The sequence below is a fragment of the Eucalyptus grandis genome, chromosome 3 (assembly GCF_016545825.1).
Source record: "Eucalyptus grandis isolate ANBG69807.140 chromosome 3, ASM1654582v1, whole genome shotgun sequence".
NCBI lineage: Eukaryota > Viridiplantae > Streptophyta > Magnoliopsida > Myrtales > Myrtaceae > Eucalyptus > Eucalyptus grandis.
Genome location: NC_052614.1, coordinates 2,044,156 through 2,059,435, shown reverse-complemented (window position 1 = coordinate 2,059,435; position 15,280 = coordinate 2,044,156). Strand labels below are relative to the sequence as shown.

The 15,280-nt window shown below is 37.7% G+C and overlaps 1 protein-coding gene across 1 annotated transcript; it reads left to right on the top strand.

Annotated features, from left to right (window-relative positions):
- The first annotated feature begins 3,721 nt into the window (after positions 1 to 3,721).
- On the top strand, positions 3,722 to 14,715 carry LOC104438668 (anaphase-promoting complex subunit 4-like). The gene is made up of 7 exons (XM_039310097.1): positions 3,722 to 3,781; positions 4,860 to 4,944; positions 5,523 to 5,628; positions 6,675 to 6,868; positions 7,052 to 7,091; positions 13,337 to 13,418; positions 14,225 to 14,715. The coding sequence occupies exons 2-7, from the start codon at positions 4,895 to 4,897 to the stop codon at positions 14,317 to 14,319; spliced, it is 567 nt and encodes a 188-aa protein (XP_039166031.1). The 5' UTR covers positions 3,722 to 3,781; positions 4,860 to 4,894; the 3' UTR covers positions 14,320 to 14,715.
- The last annotated feature ends 565 nt before the right edge of the window (positions 14,716 to 15,280 follow it).

Below are 15,280 nucleotides of genomic sequence, written 5' to 3'. Positions count from 1 at the left end.
TTTATTCGTCGACTGCTTTCGGAGTGTTACCAAACTCATTTTCTGGTCTGTTTTAATTCTCAAATTGAAATCAGAACGGTCTTTTGAGAATCTTTATCAGCCGAATGCCTCCTTAGATTATCAATCTCTTTCCGTCTGCAGAAAAAATGGACTTCAAGTTGCTCAACAGGCTTTGAACATTGAAGATTTACTTCATTCATCCAGCCATCATTATCACTAATGCATAAGCAGTGGGCTGACGCCATAAACATATTTCATGAGGAAGTTTGATTTGCTGCAAAGCTTGTTAGTGACCATGGCAAGTAGTACTATTAATACAGAGCGGTAGATGGCGTTTCATTTTTCTTCATTGAACTGTTTTCGTTTGCTTATCTAGGTCTTGACTCTTTCCCTCAGGAGGAATTTTTCAGTCTATCTGTTTCGTGTTAATTCTCTGGGTGAAGTGGTATGGCTAATTTTTTAAGCTTTGGTACTGCTATAGGACTTTGGCTTTTTTGGTTGGTTTTTATAATCATAGTTTGCTAGTTGGTTCAGTGATAGGGTATGAAGCGTGTATCAAAAGTTGTTTGTGATGCTGGAAAAGAACTTCTGCTGGTTGTCCTCAATCATCTACAGGTGCGCATTATTGTCTTTGCATTTGGCCTTTTTCCCAAATAATTAAATTTCACGCATCTCAATGAACAGTCTTGGAGGTGATCAGATAGAGATAGGAATTTGTTACAGGAAGTTATGCTATGCACATATTGAGACACGCCATAATTTTCAGAACATCCTGATGTTGATTCTTCATACGAACATATCATATGCAATGATCTGAATTAAAATCTGATTTGAGTCTGATTCAACAAGTTGGCAATATCTCCTATAAGCGTATAATGGAAATTTTAGGTCATTAATCATTGCTTTGAACTTGAACTTGATCTAAGTTTGAGCTTTGAGTGTACTGTACATGGAGATATGGATATATAATGTTTATACGTTCACATTATAATTAGCAGGTGTAGAGATATGTTCTCAATTTAAAAGGAAAGAGTTTATTGCCTTAGATCTTAGCATATATCTCCTCACAATTGCAAGTCAATTTTTGTATTGAAAGAAACAGGGGAATTGAGTTAATCCCACTTGTTGTGCTGTAAAGGAATGCCCTGCCATGCCCAAAGTTCTTGCCCAATAAAACTCTGATAACCCAAGATAACATAGCGCAAGCATAGGAAACTGTCCAAATTCTTGTCGAAGAACAATGAAGGAGGAGATGCTGTGCAGACTCTGCCTCTTTTTGCTGAGGAAACACCTGTTAACCAGTATTTTGCCTCATTTCTAAAGTAAGGATTTGTTCTCAGGTTGCTTCCCAAGCAAAAAGAGAAACTCTAATTGGAATTCTCACTTTCCAAATCGATTTCTGAGGAAAATCTGTTTTGCCACGAATCTCCCTATCGAGCAGCTTGTAGTAACTTTACGTAAAAGATTCCATCTCTTCCGTTAAGCAACAGAAATCTTTGAATTATGCAACACATAAAAGAAGGCAGGCAAAAGCTTCAAAGTCCTAATCTTGGGCTTGGCTCACGAACTCAATGTCCCAAATGATCATTTCGTTGTTTAAATGATAACAATCTGCTACCAAAGCTTCCTTGTTCCTTGACATTTCACCCAAATGCTTACACATACGACTCTAATATGTGAGAATCAAACTCCATTACTTGGGAGTGTATGTTTTGTAGTAAATGCACACCAAATTGGAATAAGGTTCTTATGATTGAGAATCTCAGTAAACAGAATTTGATTTTTCAGAGAATGGTGTTGTGTGTGAAAGCATTTGTGGGAAAATGTCGATCATCTCTTTCTTCTTTCTGACTTCGCTTGCAAGCTTTTACATCAAATCTTCAGCTTGTCTAAGGTGGTTTGGTTCTTGCAAAACATGCCATCCACTTTTTTGATTGTTGGAATACCTAATTAGGAGGATCAATTTCTAAGAAGTTCTGAAGCACTGCACCTTTGTCTCATGGGGTGCCTTAGGAAAGAAAGCAACAAAATGTAGGGTCTGGAATCTTCGGTTGCTTCTGCGTTGTACCTTTTGACCAGCTTTGAGCATCATGTGCTGTTTCTGTATACTCTTCTAATGCTTCACTTTTGTTTGTTTTTCTTTTGTTTTGTTCTCATATATACTGATGTACTGGAACTTTTTCTTTCAACAAAATCCTTTATTATCTATAGAAAATATATTGCCAGTTTATTCCCTTGCCAGATCTCTCTCCATTTATGTGGGCATTTTTGTGTGTTGTGAACATGTGCTTGGGTGTGCACATGCATGCGATCATGTGCTTGCACAGGTGTGCACACATGTACACGCACGTTATAGGGCTGTTGTTAATTAGATCAGATTCTGTGCTTCTCGTGGGTACAGTGACTCTCATGTACATGCTACATATTCTTCGTGATTACTAGTATAGTGAGAAATGACGTTTCCAGTTACATTCTTTAAGGTTATAGACTCCTGTTTCCTTTTTTTGGATAAGTCTATTAAAGAGCACCAAGAGCACCAAGGGGATGCCTCCTATTTACAAATTTCCACCTAAAAGCTCATATTTACCTTAAAAAAAAAAAAAAAAAAAAAGACTTGGTGTCCAAAGCACTGCCACCACAATGTGAAAAAAATAAGGTAGAAAGCCAAATATCTTTTACAGCACCTACAGAACTTTCCTCATTTTTAAAAGCCTGCCTATTTCTTTCTTACCAAGGCTTATGAACTCTCTTTAACTCCATAGTACTGCCGATCAATGCTTTTGGGCTCCTTTCTCCTTTTGTCTAATCAAAATGTGCATTCACGATGGTGTAGAATTTTGTGGAAAAATTGCCAAGCGATAAAAAGGTTAAGCTAAGAAATAAAGATGTGGTTTACTATTTAAATGTTATAGAACTCCGCCCCTCTTGTAAGCCGGGACTTCACCTTACATTGAAGTGTAAACATTTGATAGTTGGGGAGTTAAATAGGTAATAGGACTCTAGAGATGTGGTTTGATATTTAAATGTTGTAAAGAAGTTATCCTTCCCCAAGGTGTTGAATAGAAATGCGGTTTGATATTTGATTGTTGTAAAGAAGTTACCCTTCCCCAAGCTAACATCAAAAGGGCTAGGGCTTTTGTCTCCTTGAAAACAGTAGCATTTCCTGTCAATATTGTGCTTATAGCCCACAACCATCACATAAATGGCCTCTCTCTCTCTCTCTCTCTCTCTCTCTCTCTTAAAGCAACTTTGGGGCAGGACTTGATAATTTCACATGAACATTCCAAACTTCTAATCTGCTTGCATGAATTGGATAGCAGACTAGGCTCCATTTCTTTATTGAATTTTCCAGTATATCTTTTATTTGGTGGAGACTCTAGAGTATGTTGTTTAGTTCAAACATAGTTTGCAGAAGATGAACATGGCTCGTAATGACCATTTACTGTGTAAAACATTTTCTTTTGTGAACTTTTAACTTCAATGGTTCCAGCAAGTAATGTATGTGGTCAATGCTATTTTTATCCCTCATCAGTGTGTCAGTTTTCTTAAGAGATGATATTTGACGTACAGGGTTAATTAATTGAAGTATTGTTATTTACTTAGCAGCCTGCTGTAGAAATCATTGGCTTTAGAATGGGTGAGCTCAGGGGTCTTTCAAGATGGCGTTCTTGTTATCTAGGTATTGGTTCGGATGAGACACTCGGCGGATAATGCAAGTGGAAAAGGCTGGAATGTTGCTTGTACAGGTTGAGTGAGGGTGCTCTCATCTGTTGTGAAGCCGGTACGCGCCTGTTACAATCTTTCTTGTGATTTCTCTACCTTTCTTGATATCTTCTATTTGCAACTATTGTAATATCTTACCCATCCACGCATGGCTGAGATGGTTGAGGGCTTGCCTTTCCTCTTTGGAGGTTCTGAGTTCGAACTCCCTGATCGGCTCCGTGATTGGAGTGGGGGTTCATAGCAGTGGGTTGCTGTGCTAGTCTCCCCGGAGGTATAGTCGCAAATACCGAATCGGCGTAAGCTGACAAGGGAAAGTGGATCCACAGTCACAAAAAAAAAAACTATTGTAATATCTTGCCTGTCTCTCATCATGTATGGTATCATGTCTTTAGTGACACTAAATTACTAAATTTTAAACATGAAGTTGAACTATTTGTGGATAAGATATGATATGGGTTGCTTAGAATGACATATTGATGTAAGTTAAATAGCCTTTAATTATTTGAAAAATGAGCTTGTTATCAATATTGTAAAGGAGTCATCGTTAGACGATGGGCTTTACACGTGACTTGAACCTGTTCAACAAAGGTCCATTTAGTAACTGTTAAGGTTGTTACGGAATACTGACAATAGCACATTGTTGTTTTGTTGATATCGTCATGTTTTTGAAGCAGCAAAAAAAGAGAAATTGACAACTTTTCTGTATCTTTGCTTCCCATGCCTCACACAACTTGGGGTTTGTACCTTCTCAATTCTCGCATGCTACCCTGAAGAAATGCAATTTTACTTGTTTCAAAATGAAAAAATCATAGTGTGACCACTAGAGCAAGGTCAAAATATTGGTAGGATCCTATGGAGTTCTTGAGCCTGTGGCATGCTTGTAGTATTTGCCTTAGGGATCGAAAGCATATTGCATTGGTTAATAATGTGCATGTTGCTGAAGCTTTTGCTTTCGTCTCTCTTTCAGTTTGCAAATTTCTTCAGCTGGCTTTTGAAATGTATAAAACAATCGATGTCAAGAGCCAAGTGATCAACTTTTAACATACAATAGGTTTGTCTAACTTTTGTCAAGCAGGGTCCTTCCTCATGGTGAATTCCTATATACTCTTTTGAGTTTGATGGTGAACTTTTTGTAGTGTTCTTGAAGTTTCTATATGATCAAGATGCCGCTATGCATCTCCTGGATCTTTCTGAGGCTGATGAAGAAACTACCATTGATCCGTGAGTGATTTTCTCTACTTTTGGTCATGCTTTAAATATCAGAATGATATGCTGTCAGGCCTAGTATTATTTTCATGTGCTTTAGCGGCTGACTCATGCTTTGAGGCAATGTGACCAAATTAGTTGGCAAAGTTGTGAATATGAAATTGTAAATGACTCCTGGTTTGGGGGCTAGTTCTTCATTTCAGGTCATCTTGCTATCATCTTCACCTATATTCATTTTTTAATTAACGGGCACCCACCAAAGCATGAAAGCTAGGATCATTCCCGCAATAATACCTACAGGTTCTCCCAATTCTGTTCCATAACTGGAACAGGAAATACTTGAGTGCACTTCCACTAGATGAGGTTGACTTAAGCTAGGGTGGTTTGCTGGGCTGCAACTGTGGTTATTGTTGGTCCACCACTACTTTAAGTAACCACATGGTAACAAGGGTCGAAATTGACCGGTTGATCATCGTTTCTCATTGGATTGGAAGGTCTCATATTCCGAAATATCAAATGCATTTCCTTGCGCTTTTCTGCCTTGATATATCTTGTCAGATCAGTGAGATGTCTTGCCCTCATTTTTATCTCAGACAAACAATGCAGGGAGTCGGAGAATTACTGCAGTTTGGAGGATTTGGGGGACACAGAATATTTGCGAAGGACACTTGTGAAAGAATTTCAATAGATGGAACGCAGGTATTTGCAAAAGAATTAAAAAGCTAAAATGTAATGGAATCTTGTTCGTGAATAGGAGTTCTTGCTTGAATGTATTGTTTATTGCTCTTTCATTGTAAATTCTTCACATTAATCCTATATCTACTTTTTCCATTTATTATTGTTCTCACACATGCTACCTCAGTGGGAAAAATATGAACTACGGGATAAATCATTGCCGTTATTTGTTGTTTGAAGTGATTGCTTTTCTCCCTTTTGAGTCTGGTCCTCGTTGCTGATATATGCACCAAATGTGAAATTGTGGATCAACAAGAGTTTGAGTATATTACCTGGGCTCGAAATTTGTTTATGTAAACATTGCAATCCTTTAATTAAAAGTTTGTGCTTTTGGTTTTACTTGACTCATCAATTATTTGAGCTCAAATATTCATTTTTCGTTTGGCTAATTCAGGACTTCTGTTAATGGGTTTGTCTGTGGATATTTCTATCCAAATGCTTATTAGCATAAAGTTGTCCTATATTTTTCATTTCCTTGTCTGAGTGGCCGGAACCTTTAGACTATAATGAGAGAAGGAGAGAAAGAAAAGGAAACCTTTGGGGGTTAGGGGTTGTCTTCTGGAGGTTGTCCTCAACAATGGCTTTTCACTTACCCTCTATCTAATAATCTAGTTTTTCATATTTGATCTCAGGTTTGATTACTTGACAGTGTATATGGAAGCTTTAGTTGGGTGATCTTATGGGATTGGGCTCTGTGTTTAGGTTATGATCCTTGTGTGTGGAAATACTGTATTCCATGTTTCCTGATTAGAAACTAATTTGATAATCACATTTTCAAGGAAGCTGCCCAGATGCCTTTCTCTTCTATTTTGAAATAGATACTTTGTGAGAATTTATTGCTACAATTCCCTCTTACGTCAGTTTCAGCATCCACCAGATATGTTCGCAATTCATGGTCCTTGTATAGGGTATATACCTTTAATTTGAAACTACAAAAATTATCCAGAGATCCACATGTGCAGAGTCCAACTGCTTTTTCATGCTAATCATTACTCTGTATGTTATTGCAGGATGATTTTGAATTTGCTTCAGATTATATTTCCTTCCAAATACCTGAGGAGTCTTTTTTAGATGTAACAAATCATATAGCGGTAGTGAGTGGACTTAAGAATGTTTCAAGCAATGTGAAGAAGGGAAGATCTTTGGAAGGATCTTGTTGTGCATCTCTCTTGGTCACTGTTGTGTGGATTAGGCTCTATTTGAGGTAAAAGCTTTGTATATCATATTTTGTAGCCAAAATTTGCAAATGTGGCTAATATATTCTGTTGGAAGCAGGAACATCAAATTATCATGTTGCTAAATAAGATGAATGATACTCATGAAAACTTGGTAGATGCCGGGATGATGATCCTGCAGGCTAGTGACCTTCCATTTGTGCATATTGCAGAACCACATATGCAAATAACCGGGATTTGTACCAATTGAAGGTAACTCTTGGATCCGGAGCTTGGATCCGGAGCTTGCATATTGTTTTCTTACTTGTGATATCTAGAGTTCTATTCTGATCATGACAATTCACTATTTAAGACATTGATGGCAAAAGGAAAAAAGTAGCATATTGTGCTTTTCTGTTGACTCCTGTTCATGTCGGAGTTTTAAGAAGTGGCTCTGGTTGGACGGGGAACTAGACCTGTCCGGTCTGGTTTCCCAACAGAAATAGTATTGATCAAGAACCGGTGGTATTGATCCTCTTCAACCGATAACCAGGTGTACCTATCAACTGATACCCAGCAAACCTGTCAACTAGTCTGGACCAGATCTGGGCCGTAAAAAAACTAAAAGGAGTAGTGCTGGAATTGGGTTGGGGTTTGGCACTCCAACCTCTTGTAACTAACAAGCATGCCAATCATTTGCTCCGGTGTTTTCTTGCTACAATTCGTGGTGGATAATTTATTTATTGACCATATTGGCCTAATCTAAAATTGAACAGGATGCTATAAGATGACATCAAGCGTGTGTAATCTATTAAGATGCTATGGTGTGTGCCGACTCACTGGGCTTCTTTTGTTCTGAAAGTGTGTAATCTAATATACGCAGAGCATTCTATCAGATGACATCACATGCAATCGGTTCAGTCGGTCGAACTGGAAGAGCACGGTTCTACCAGTTTGACTGATTGAACCACTTGTCTGGTTTTAAAATGTTTGTTTTTTTATCGTTCCTATTTATTATTTATCTGCTCTTCTCATCAGCACGATTAGCAGCAGCTTAGTTTTTCCTCCTATGTGCATAATGCATACAAATGTCATTACGTCCTTGCAATTTCAAAGGGTGTTTTATTTTCTGCCTTGCCATAACTGCAAAAAGTTCCAACATACCTTGACAGCTGGAGCCTTGTATGTAGGTTAAGAAATGTGCCTTTGATGGCCCTAATGGGTTAGCAGTGCCCTTTTTACTTCTATTTTGTTAGGATATTTTTGCTTGGTTGTATTGTTCTCACTTTTGAAACACTAATCCAGTGAAACTGCACATCTAGGACCATATCTTACGCCTGGAGATGGAGAATGAGAAGCTTCGCAGCATTCCCCATACTGTAGTTCCTCTCTTGTCAGTTGGTGGTAAGAACATTTTTACACTGTCATGCCATCGAGCTAAGGATCAATTCATTGCTATGCCAATTGTATAGTTCTGAAGGTTTTTTCTTTGAGCTTCTTGCCTTGTCCATTTGCAGTTTTGGATGTCTGGAAACTTATTGTTGCCCATGCTCTTTCCTTAGGGATCAGTGTTTGATAAACTTGCCAGTGTCAGTAACAAATTTATCTCGTTGGCTGGGTGATGGAATTGAATTAATCCTGTTCATGCTCCTTGCTACATTTTCACTTAGAACCTTCTATTAAGTTCAAATGTGACTGGCATAGGGACATTGTGCCTCTTTAATGGACCACTTCATGTTTGTTCCTATAGATTGAAGAAGTGCGAAAGTATGCTCCAAAGAAGAATATTTTTTAGTCAAAAGAAGTAAAAAAAAAAAAAAAAATTGTGGTATCGGGTTTTCCCCTAAATTTTAAATCAATTGAGAGGACAAAGCGCAAAATGATTTTATAGTCGCTAAACAAATACCAAAAGAATTATCATTCTCTTATGGTAGCTGCATAGCGGTCTGAGTTGCTGACTGAGAAGCACTATTTACAAGTTCATGACCATAGATGCTACCGTGGTATCTAGTGTAGCAAGATACTGTAGAGCATTCGTAGTTACATGCATGTTGTAGTCTCTTTAGGCACACAAGGTTTGCTTCCTGCCTGTGTCTTATCATAATGCATGTGTTGTACTTATACTTTTACCCAACAAAGGTATCTAAACATCATGTTGGTTATGGCCATACATTCAAGGAACACCGGACTGAAATCAAGTTGATTTTTTTTTTTTTTTGGGCAATGGCAAGTAGAGAAGTGGCTTGTGTTTTAGCTGCAAGAAAGTGGGCCCTGATCTACATACTGGACGAGTATGAAGAAGAAATCTCTGATTCAGAATGACTATCTGTTCAAGAGTTTGTGGTGGTTATGCTCATGTCGCTGCTGTGGGTGGACCTCTAATACTTGAAGCTGCAGACATCAGTGTAAGAAGCAATGCATGTGGGCTTTCTGACTGAAGCTCTTCGACTTCACCCTTTCTGGAGAAGTCTTAATCTATACCTGCCATGTGCCTTTTCTGCTAGGCGGTATTTGTCGATAGAAAAAGTGGAGTGAAAGGTAGCGATTATCTATTGAGTTGGATAGAATTGACCGAAAGATGCTGAATCATGGCTTCTATCTAGTGGTAACTGTCGTCATGGTATTGTTGTAAGCTCGAGACGCTTCGATAGTGCCAAGCTTTTGCTTCATCTGTATATGCTTACTATTTGCATGTGTATGAGAACCAAATGTTTGGTTTGGATTATCTACGCTTTAGGTTGAATGGTTCAGGTAGTGTACTTGACTAACGAGCTCTGCTTTTGTATGTTGAAATCTCTCACCCGAAAATGACTCGCTTCTCCACGTGTCATTGTCATTGACTCACTTTGGATTGAATGGTTCAGGCAGTGTACTCAACTAAAGAACATACGCTATATTCCGATCTCAGATATTTGGAGCCCTCAAGTAGATGGCAGGTTTAAGATCATGAGATTCTGTCTACAATATCGTGAATGGACTTTGTATCCTCAATAAAGAGCATCATGGAGTCTTTTAATTCAATGATGTACATTCAGGAATCAATAATTCTTTAATTGTAGTATTCTTTCTCTGGGAATTATTGCCAGTCTCCAGGAGAAAGTATGCATGAATGTAACATGTGCATTTGTGATACTTCTTTTCTTATGTTTATTATTTGCCGTGATGATAGCTCTTTTGGAACTTAAGCTGAATTTACTCTGAAATTAAATCCTCCTTTATTTATAGCCCTTCCAAATCTTTTACGTCTTCAATGTATTCTTCCGAATGCAAGTGCAGAAATAGTGACATTTAACATTAATTATTAGATGGGACAATAACATTATCAACAAAATAAATGATTGTTAACAGGTTCGCTGCCAGTGCAAATCGCATGTAAACTTTAAATTCCATGACCCGTTAAACACAAGCTCGTTTTGGAGAAATTGGCGTTAAAATTTTCGAGGACCAAGAATAGAAGGCTAGGAAAAGAAGTACGGCTAAGGAAGAAGCTTTGCTATTAATAGGAAATGTCTAAGAAGACGACTTGTGTCTATTGCACCAGATACCATTGGCTAAACCTTCTATTAATAGCCATTGTAGAGCCTCATAAAATCTACTTCTGCCACTATTCTCAGTAATAATAGAACAAATGATTATTTGTAACTCAACATCATTATCAAACTAACTGCCCAAATGATTGGAGAATATCAAGGTAACTTAGCATCATGTCTTAACAACTAAGCATCATGTCTTAACAGTGAGTGTTCCGAAAAATAGCTTTATTGCCTGTGGATGGCAGCAAACTGGCAAGACTTAATACATGAGACTGATAAGAAAATTAGTCACTTAAGAAGGCAACAAAGCTGATCTATACACAAGCGAATAACCTTATTAATGATGACGGGTCAAATACAGATAAGTACCTAATATGCCCTCATATTAGTTTAACCAAACCAATCTTCTTTTCTAATGTGATCTTCCAGTCACCTATTGATAAAAATGCATACAGAAACATGTTGCCGCCTGCTTATTACGTCTTTTCATATCTACTTAGTGGTAAAATTATCTTGTCAATATCCACTTGGCATCACCTAAGTGAAAGTGAGTTTTAGCTATTCAAAATGAGGAAACACTTGACATCCTTTCAAGCCAAATGAGTATTGGATGCTCGGCACACAATGTTAGGGGAAATTACCAAGAAAGTCTTAAGCCTATTGCGGTTGCATCAATTCAGTCATAAACTTTTAAATTTGGCTAATTGAGTTCTAGACCTTTTGAGGATATGCCAATGTAATCCATTTAGTCAAATTTTGAGCAAAAATTGCCAATGTGGATAATGTTTACAATTTTTTATTAATTTTCCTGACTTTTTTCTTTTCTTTCTATTTTTTTCCTTCTTCTTTTTGCCAATGGATGGTTGCTAGCCACCTAGCCATAGGCCATGGCTGGCGAGGGTGAGTCACTATGGCAAATTCCGTGGTCTATGCCCATTGTAATACCCCATGGTATTGACAGCCGTATATACTCTAATCTTATAATGTGTTTCATCTCAAACTTAGAATAGTTCCACAAGCATAGTGTGCCTATGAGAGAGGGGAGGGGAAAATTGTTTAAAAAGTCATAAACCTATTACATTTTGTCAATTGAGTCATAAATATTTTCACATTTTGCCAATTGAGTCTATCCGGAAAATTTTGACTAAAATTTGCTGATGTGGACGGTTGGCACTAACGTCACTTTTTAAATAATATTTTAATAATATTGAATTTGTTATGATTTTTCTTTTTTTTTCTTTTCTTTTTTACTTTTTTTTTTTTTTGGGGGGTTTGGAGTTAGGCCGGCGAGGACCACGATGCCCTCGCCGGCCAAAGCGAGGGCGCGTGTGCCCTCAACCTAGGTCAGCTGGCCACCCTTGCCAAACTAACTCCAAAACCCAAAAATAAAAGCAAAAAAAGTAAAAAATGAAAAGAAAAGAAAAAAATCATAAAAAATTCAAAATATTATTTAAAAAGTGCCATGTCAGTGCCAACCGTGCACATTAGCAAATTCCTGTCAAAATTGATTGGATGAACTCAATTGGTAAAAAAATGAAAATGATTAAAATTCAATTGGTAAAATTGAAAAGTTTTTCATTAAATTGACAAAATTGCAATAAGTTTAGGGCTTTTTGGACAATTTTCTTGAGAGGGAGTAGCAATGGAAGTCTTGATTTTAATTTGGTTAAACACATATATGCAACTCTCGTATGTTGAACTCCCTCGGTTTGGGTTATCGTGCTTGTAAGTTTGACAATCTCGACCAATATCTCCGATTTGTTCGATATCTTCCTATCCATCACCTTGGCGTGCTTTGTAGAATATGAAGTACATTTGGCGACTGCTATTCGATATACTACCGTGGCACACCACACGGGGAATCAACTCTAAAAGCGTCTTCAACTCTTCAACTCTTCATCTTGTGTCACAGTGGCTACTATTTTCACAATTTGTCCTTCGAAATCAATTCTTTAAAATCATTATAAGAGATCTAGCAATTTCCTTTAAGTACAAAATGAACCATGACACGTATATATTGTATTCTCCATATCATTAGAAAGAACATGGATATCTTTCTTGAAAGTAATTCCTTTAGATGAGTTGTAGATATCTCTCTGGAGAAAATGGGTTGGGGTTTGGAACTTCGACCTCTCGTAACTAACATGCATGCCAACCATTTGCTCCGCGTGTCTTCTTGCTCCTTTTTGTGGCGGATATTTTATTTATTGACTATATTGGCTTATTAGTCTATAAGAAATTAAAACAATGCTTTTGAGAACCGGAATCCAGTCTTTTGTGGGCAAGCGGCTCTACCGAGTGACTTGGGGCTCCTTTTGTTTTGAACATGCCTATTCTATCAAATAACGCCACATGCAATCGGTTCAACTGGTTGAATTGGCAAAGTACGGTTCTCAAGTTTGACTGGTTGAACCACTAGTCTGGTTTTATAGACTTTTGTTCTTTTGTTCTTCCTATTTACTATGTATTTGCTCTCCTCATCAGCACAAGCGGCAGCAGCTTAGTTTTTCCTCCTATGTGCATATGCATGCCATTATATGCGTCCAATTTTAAACGATGTTTCACTTTCTCACTTACCATAACTTCAAAAGCTCCAGCATATCTCGACAGTTGGAGCCTTGTATGTATGTCAAGAAATGTGCATTTGATGACCCTAATGCATTAGTAGTGCCACTTTTGCTTCTATTTTATGAGAACACTATTGCTGACATGCTATTTCACACTTGGGAATTCTGAAGGATGTTTTACTTTCTGCCTTACCATAACTGCAAAAGTTCCAACTTATCTTGGTAGTTAAAGTCTTCAACTTGTATGTATGTTAAGAAATAGGCATGTGGTGTTCCTAATTGATTTTCTATTTTTTTGGTCAGAATGTCCCTAATAGATAAGAAGTGCCATTTTTGCTTCTATTTTGTGAGAACATTTTTTGCTTGGTTATCTTATTCTCACTCCTGAAGCACTAACCTAGTGAAACTATGCATGTAGGACTCTATATTACACCTAGATATGGAGAATGAGAAGATTCGCAGCATTCCCCATAATGTTGTTCCTCCCTTGTCAGTTAGTGGTAAGAATTTTTGACACCATCATACAACTGAGCTAAGGATTAAATCATTGTCATGCCATCAATTTTATAGTCCTGATTTTTTTTTTTTCCTTGAGCTTCTTACCATGTCCATCTGCATTTTTGGATGTTTGGAAACTTATTGTTGCCCATACTATTTCCTTTGTGTATCAATGCTTGATAAACTTGCAAGTGTTAGCAACAATTCCATCTCGTTGACTAGGTAGTGGACTGAATAAATCCTGTCCATGCTCCTTACTACATTTCACTTAACAGCCTACTCTTAAGTTTGAAATATGACTGGCATAAGTTCATCATGTCTCTTTAATGGACCGCTTCATGTTTGTTCCCACAGTTTGAAGAAGTGCAAACTTATGCTCGAAAGAAGAACATCATTTTTTCCAGTTGAAGAAGTATTATACTAAAGTATCAGGTTTTCCCCTAAATTTAAATCAATTGAGAGGTCAAAGTGCAGAAAAGGTGAATCTTTTGAGGCCACACAAGTACAGAGAATAATCTTCTTATGGTAGGTTCACCGCAGTCTAGTTACTGACTGAGAACCTGTACATGTTCATGATCATAGATACTATCCTGGTATCTAGTATAGCAAGATACTGTAGAGCATTCGTAGTTTACATGCATACCATAGCCTCCTTAGGCACCAAGGTTTGCTTACCGCCTGTGTTTTAGCATAATGCGTGTTGTACTTTTGCTTTTACCCGACAAAGGTATCTAAACATCACGTTAGTTATGGCCATATATTCAAGGAAAGTTGGACTGAAATCAAGTTCATGTTTTTATGGCGACAGCAAGTAGAGGTGTGGCTTGTGTTTTAGCTGCAAGAAAGCGGGCCCTGGTCTACATACTGGACGAGGATGAAGACGAAATCTCTGATTCGGAATGACTGCCTGTTCAAGATTTTGTGGTGGTTATGCTTGTGTTGCTCCTGTGGGTGGACCTCTACTCTCCGAAGCTGCAGACATCGGTGTGAGAAGCAATGCTTTTGTGACTGAAGTTTTTCGGTCCGCCCTTCTTGGAAAGTGTTAATTTATACTTGCCACGTGCCTTTCCTGCTTGGTGGGCATTTGTTGAAGAGAAAATTGGAGCAAAAGGTAACTATTTATCTATTTAGAGCCATGGCTTCTATCTGGTGGCAATTGCCTTCATAGTATTGCTGCAAGCTTTGAGACCCATTCGATTGTGCCAAGCTTGTGCTTCATCTGTATATGTTTATAACCCTCATATATAAGAGAAACAAATGCTTGGTTTAGATTATTTATACTTTGGGTTGAATGGTTCACTTGGTGTAATTGACCAACGAACTTTGCTTTTGAATGTTAAAGTCTCTCACCTAAATTTGACTTGCTTCTCTATGTCAACGTTAAGTGATGCATCCAATTCAAAGCACAAAATACGTTTGTGTGGAAGGGCTACCCTCCGGGATCAATATAATCAACATGACCAGCCACTAAATATACAGTTGCAAGGTGGCTTTAAAGAGCATTCGACTATATAGCTGTATCGGAGATTCGGAATCCGCAAATGAACGGTAGGTTTAGGATGGTGAGATTATGTCTACAATATCTTCAATGGACTTATGTTTTCTTAACCAAGAGTATCACGTAGCCATTGAATTTAATGATGTATAAACTTATAGGAATGTTAAATTTTCTAAGTAGTTCATGACGTAAAGGAACTGTGGAATGACCCAGTAAATATGAAAGATCTAAATACTCGATCCTCTATCATAAGGACAAAATTCTAGTGCACACTTGATATTAAATCAAACAGACCCCGAGCTGCTTTGCATCAAAGCTCGTTATAGAGAAATTCAAGTAAACCATTTCAAAGATTGAGAAAACAAG

Bases quoted from the DNA above. Each gene is read 5' to 3' on its own strand.
- LOC104438668 (XM_039310097.1), top strand. From the start codon at position 4,895: ATGCATCTCCTGGATCTTTCTGAGGCTGATGAAGAAACTACCATTGAT. The intron at 4,945-5,522 runs GTGAGTGATTTT...TTTTTATCTCAG, and splicing joins GAAGAAACTACCATTGATCC to ACAAACAATGCAGGGAGTCG. The intron at 6,869-7,051 runs GTAAAAGCTTTG...TGCATATTGCAG, and splicing joins TGGATTAGGCTCTATTTGAG to AACCACATATGCAAATAACC.